The 5631-nt window shown below is 46.4% G+C and overlaps 1 protein-coding gene across 1 annotated transcript; it reads left to right on the forward strand.

The window, feature by feature from the left end:
• Positions 1 to 3178: 3178 nt before the first annotated feature.
• LOC141629413 (uncharacterized) lies at positions 3179 to 3664 on the forward strand. Its single transcript, XM_074442420.1, has 2 exons — positions 3179 to 3256; positions 3431 to 3664. The coding sequence occupies exons 1-2, from the start codon at positions 3179 to 3181 to the stop codon at positions 3662 to 3664; spliced, it is 312 nt and encodes a 103-aa protein (XP_074298521.1).
• The last annotated feature ends 1967 nt before the right edge of the window (positions 3665 to 5631 follow it).

The raw sequence follows: 5631 nt of genomic DNA on the forward strand, positions 1-5631 counted from the left end.
CATCTGGGTTCAGTGGGTCTCGAACAGCGGGATCAGGATACAACAACTACCGTACTCCTAACACTGGCTATGGAGGAGGTGCCCGATCTGGGGTAAGTAACAGTTATCAAGGAAGCTACAACAACTACCAGAACCGTAGCCAAAAAATCACCAATGGGGTGGTAATTTCCAGAGGAACCGGAACGAGGGGAACAAGCAACCCAATACCGCTTCATCGAGTCAGTCTGGAGCTAAGTCCAGTGGCAAGCTCTTTGCCATGAGGAAGGAAGCAGCAAAGGAGGATGCACATGTCGTGACTGGTACATTTCTTGTCAACTCTAAACCCACCTTTGTGTTATTCGATTCTGGTGCCACACATTCATTCATATCTAGGGAGCATGTTAGAGCCTTGAACCTTACTACATATGATAGAGTGGTCGATTCTGTTATAGTACCCTCGGGAGAGTCTGTGCCTTGTGATAGAATCTATACATGTGTACCTATTCAGATTGGGGAGGTTGTCTTTCACTATGACCTTATGGAGTTTCCATTGGGTGGGTTCGAGGTGATTTTAGGGATGGATTGGTTGGTAAAGTACAAAGCTTTCATTGACTGTTATCAAAAGAAGATATCTCTGAGAGGACCTAAGGGAGTCAGAGTAACCTACAAGGGATACATGATCAAACCCAAAGTCAAATTTATCTCTGTAAACACCCTAAAATCGAGTCTGAGGAAGGGAGACCAGTTGATCTTGTATCAGATGTGGGATAGAGAGTCTGAGACCCTAGGATTTCTGACATACCTGTGGTGAGAGACTTTGAGGGGGTATTTCCGGAAGAGATTCCTGGGCTACCACCTAAGCGCGACGTTGACTTCTTCATTGATCTAAAGCCGGGAGCTGGACCTATTTCTAAACCACCGTACCGTATGGGACTAAAAGAGATGGAAGAATTGAAGAAGCAATTGGATGAGTTGGCTGAGAAGGGTTATATTCGACCCAGTGTTTCACCTTGAGGAGCACCTGTCCTATTCGTCAAGAAAAAGGATGGAAGTTTGAGGCTGTGTGTGGATTACCGAGAGTTGAATAACGTGACTATCAAGAACCGATATCCATTGCCAAGGATCGATGATTTGTTTGACCAATTGAGTGGGGCCGAGTGTTCTCGAAGATTGACTCGAGGTCGGGTTATCATCAACGAGGATAAAGAACGAGGATATCCCTAAGACCGCATTCAAACTGATATGGACACTATGAGTTCGTGGTCATGCCCTTCGGATTGACCAATGCGCCAGCTGTGTTTATGGACCTGATGAATCGGGTGTTCAGTCCATACCTGGACAAGTTCGTGGTTTTATTCATCGATGATATTTTGGTTTACTCCAAGAATGAGGAAGAGCACGAGGAGCATCTCAGGATAGTGTTGAGAACTGCGCGGAGAATCGCTTATATGCCAAGTTGAGTAAGTGCGAGTTCTGGTTGAAGAAAGTTGCCTTTCTGGGGCATGTGATTTCCAAGGAAGGGGTGTCAGTAGATCCTAGCAAGATCAAGGCCGTGACTAGATGGCAGAGCCCAAAGAATGTGGGCGAAATTCGAAGCTTCTTGGGACTAGCTGGGTACTACAGGAGGTTTGTCAAAGATTTTTCGAAGATAGCAAAACCATTGACATCCCTAATGAGGAAGGAGAACCGGTTTGTTTGGGACGAGAGTTGTGAGAAGGCTTTCTTAACACTTAAAGAGCGCCTAACCATAGCTCCTGTCCTTGCTTTGCCAGATGGGAATGATAACTTCGAAGTGTATACTGATGCTTCCAAGAAAGGGTTGGGGTGTGTGTTGATGCAGAACGGGAAGGTAATCGCGTACGCTTCTCGACAGCTGAAGACCTATGAGGAGAATTACCCTACCCATGATCTAGAGTTGGGGGCCGTGGTTTTTGCTCTTAAGTTGTGGCGACATTATCTCTATGGAGCGACCTTAAAGGTATTTTTTGACCATAAGAGCCTGAAGTATATCTATACTCAGAAGGAGCTGAACATGAGACAGAGGAGATGGATCGAGTTGATTGGCGACTATGACATGGACTTACTCTATCATGAAGGGAAGGCGAATGTCGTAGCCGATGCTTTAAGTCGGAAGTCTATCCATGCCCTAATCAGTGCCAGATCCAGGGTGAGGATGTTCGGTGAGCTAAGGCAGATGGGGATTTACATGATCCGACGAGGTGAGACCGTTGGAGATATGACAGTTGAGCCGGAGTTGTACGAGGAGATTCGAGAGCTACAGAAAGAGGATGCTAGAATCCAGAAATGGCGCAATGAGGTAGAGTAGGCAGGTGCGGAGCCTTACTCTAAATTCAGTATCCATTCAGATGGGAGCTTAAGGTTTGGGCAGAGGTGGTGTGTGCCAGCTAATGGGGAACTGAAGAAGAAAATTCTCATGGAAGCGCATGCTACTCCGTATTCTGTACACCCTGGAGGGGATAAGTTATACAGGGACCTCAAGAAGACGTTTTGGTGGCCTAATATGAAGAAGGAAGTCGCTTAGTTCGTATCTCGATGTTTGACATGCCAGAGGGTGAAGGGTGAGCACAAGAGACCACAAGGGAAAGTTCAGCCGCTAGATGTGCCAGAGTGGAAGTGGGAGAGTATTTCCATGGACTTCATCGTCGGGTTGCCTCGGACTCAAAGAGGTAACAACATGATTTGGGTGATCGTCGACAGATTGACCAAGTCAGCTCACTTTATTCCCATGAAAGATACTTAGAGTAAGGCTGAGTTGGCTAAGGCTTATGTTCAGTACGTGGTTAAGTTGCACGGTGTGCCTAAGGATATCGTCTCCGACAGAGATTCCGGTTTCTATCCAAGTTCGCGGAATGCGATCATTGATGGGTACTCAACTGAAGATGAGCACCGCTTTTCATCCTGCTACTGACGGTCAGACAGAGAGGACTGTTCAAACCCTCGAGGATATGTTGAGAGCTTGTGTTCTAGAGTTTGGCGGATCTTGGGAGGATAGACTGGGGTTGATCGAGTTTTCTTACAACAACGGTTATCACGCTAGCATTGGGATGGCACCTTTTGAGGCACTTTATGGTAGGAAATGCAGGAGTCCTGTGTGTTGGGATGATCGAGCGGCCGTCATTTTGGGGCCGAGAGATGATTCAGGAGATGGTTGAACAGCAGTGCATTATCGTGGCAAAAGATGAGAGCTTCTCAGGACAGACAGAAAAGTTATGCTGACACTAGGAGAAGTGACATTTCTTTCGAGGTGGGAGAGAAGGTACTACTCAAAGTGTCGCCAATAAAGGGAGTTATGAGGTTCGGGAAGCGAGGGAAGCTGGGTCAGAAATTCATCGGACCTTATGAGAGTTTGGACAGAGTTGGAGAGGTGGCCTATCGTTTAGCTTTGCCACCAGCGTTAGCCAGAGTTCACAATGTCTTTCATGTTTCCCAGTTGCGGAGGTACCTGAGCGATCCATCACATGTGTTGAGTCCTGAGGTGATCGAGGTGGATGAGCAGTTGTCCTATCTGGAGACACCTAAGGAGATTCTGGACAGGAAGGTGAGGAAGACCAGGAATGGAGAGACAGCTTTGGTGAAAGTCTTGTGGACTAACCACAATGTTGAGGAAGCTACATGGGAGACAGAGGCTTCCATGAGGGAAAGCTATCCACACCTGTTTGCATGAGGTAAGTTCCAGGACGTAACTTTCTTTTTAGGAGGGTAGAATGTAACATTTTGTTTCCGACCTAAATCCATGAGTTATCTACTTTAGAAAATCTGTTTTGGGGCCCACATCGATGCGTGTGGGGGTTTACTAGATGAGTGAACTTCGGGACGAAGTTCATTTTAAGGGGGGAAGAATATAATACTCCATATTTTATATCGCTAATTGAGTCGAGTTAAATGTTTAGTCGTATTGATATCATAAGATCGAGTTATTCGTAAACTTGTTAAGACGGGTTTAACTGAACGAAGTCACGTTAACTAATTCTTTTACTACACTTACCCATTTACCCGTTTACCCATCACCCAATTACCAATTAACCAATTAACCTAAGTTTAACCTAATTCTACCCTAACACTACAAAACCCCACTCCCTCACCCGCCTACCTCATTTCAGCGGCACATTTCCCAACCAACACGCAAATCGAGAGAGAGAGAGTGAGTGTGGGTGTTGACGGAGCATCAAGGAAGGCCTTAGGGTGGTTGTCGACGTCCATAGTTAACCCTGGTGGCTGTTGAGGTGGCGGAAAAAGGTATGAGTGCAACCTTCTCTTTTGTTTTCGTTTTCTGTCGGGTTTTGTTTGTTGTGACGTGACTCAGGGAGGTGATGTTGGTGGTCGGTGTCGGGGATATGGTATTGGGTGGTTTGTGTCATCCCTATTGGTGGCGGTTAGGGAGGTTCTTGGCGGCAGAATTGGCGGCGAGAGGTGTTATTGACAGGGTTAATCAAACGGGTGTTAGCAGGAGTTTTCAGGCGGGTTTTAAATGTTTAGGTTGGGGTGGCACCACCGTGGACTCGGGGGAGGTCGAAACGGTGGTGCCACGGTGTCTGAGTGCGTGGTCTGACGGCGAACAGGGCTGTGGTGGTTTGGCAGGGGTTAGGTGATGGCTGCGATGGTTGTGAGTCGAGGACAAGGGGGTGTTTGGTGAGGCACGGTGGTGAACCAGGCCAAATGACGGTCCTGGTTCGACTCGCCGGCGGCAGTCGACCAGGTTGGGGTCGGTTGTTAGTGGTGGGGTCGAAGAGGGGAGCAGGCCTGGTGGTGTTCGTGGTGGTTCAGGCGGCGCGTGAGGGATGTGGGAGAGAGTGAAGGTGCGGGTTGTAGAGGCGGGTTGATAGGATTAGTTAATGTTGTTTCGATTCTTTTAATCGTATAACTTGTTTTATCTTTTATGTATCGTACTCTTATTTAGCTAAATTAATTCCCAAGTTATTTAAATGTTTAGAGACGGGTTTGAGTCGGGTTTGTAAAATAGAAAAGTTGTTAGATCGGGAAAGTTTCCATTTAAGGAAACTTTCCATTTTAAGAAGTTTCTATTTTTAGTAACTTTCTATTTTGGGAACGGGAATGGTTTAAGTAATTGTTTATCATTTATTTATCTTTCGAGGGCTTAATTTGTTGTGGAATATTACCGAGCACCCGACTATTTGACTCAAAAGATCGAGGTAGGGGAATACACTGATTGAGTTCTTACGATTATAAAGAGTTGGCATGTTTGGTGATTATATGACTTATCTGATTACCTTAATTATCTTGTTGAGTATTATTGTTTCATACGTTTCATGCATTGCATTTGCATCGGAGTTGGAGTTAGAGGAGATGTGATTATTGCGATTAAGGCCCAGGCGGGTTCTGCAGGACTTGCCCTGGTGTCCTCAGCTGCGAGCTGGCAGATCGGCTACGGTCGATATATATATAGTCTACCGGGGATCGGTATGGCTGGGCGTTCCGGGGAAGTGTGTGATGGAATAGAATGGAGGATCATAGCATTGCATTCTTTATTATATCGTATTACCTACTCAACCTCGCGGTTGACCCTGTGTATTCGTGTATGCCTGTGATGATCCATTTATTGGGGAGCAGATTGACAGGTTGTTGAGACATTGGGAGCTGGCAAGGGGAAAGCATGGATCACCTGACTTAGAG

Source organism: Silene latifolia, chromosome Y (genome assembly GCF_048544455.1).
Source record: "Silene latifolia isolate original U9 population chromosome Y, ASM4854445v1, whole genome shotgun sequence".
NCBI lineage: Eukaryota > Viridiplantae > Streptophyta > Magnoliopsida > Caryophyllales > Caryophyllaceae > Silene > Silene latifolia.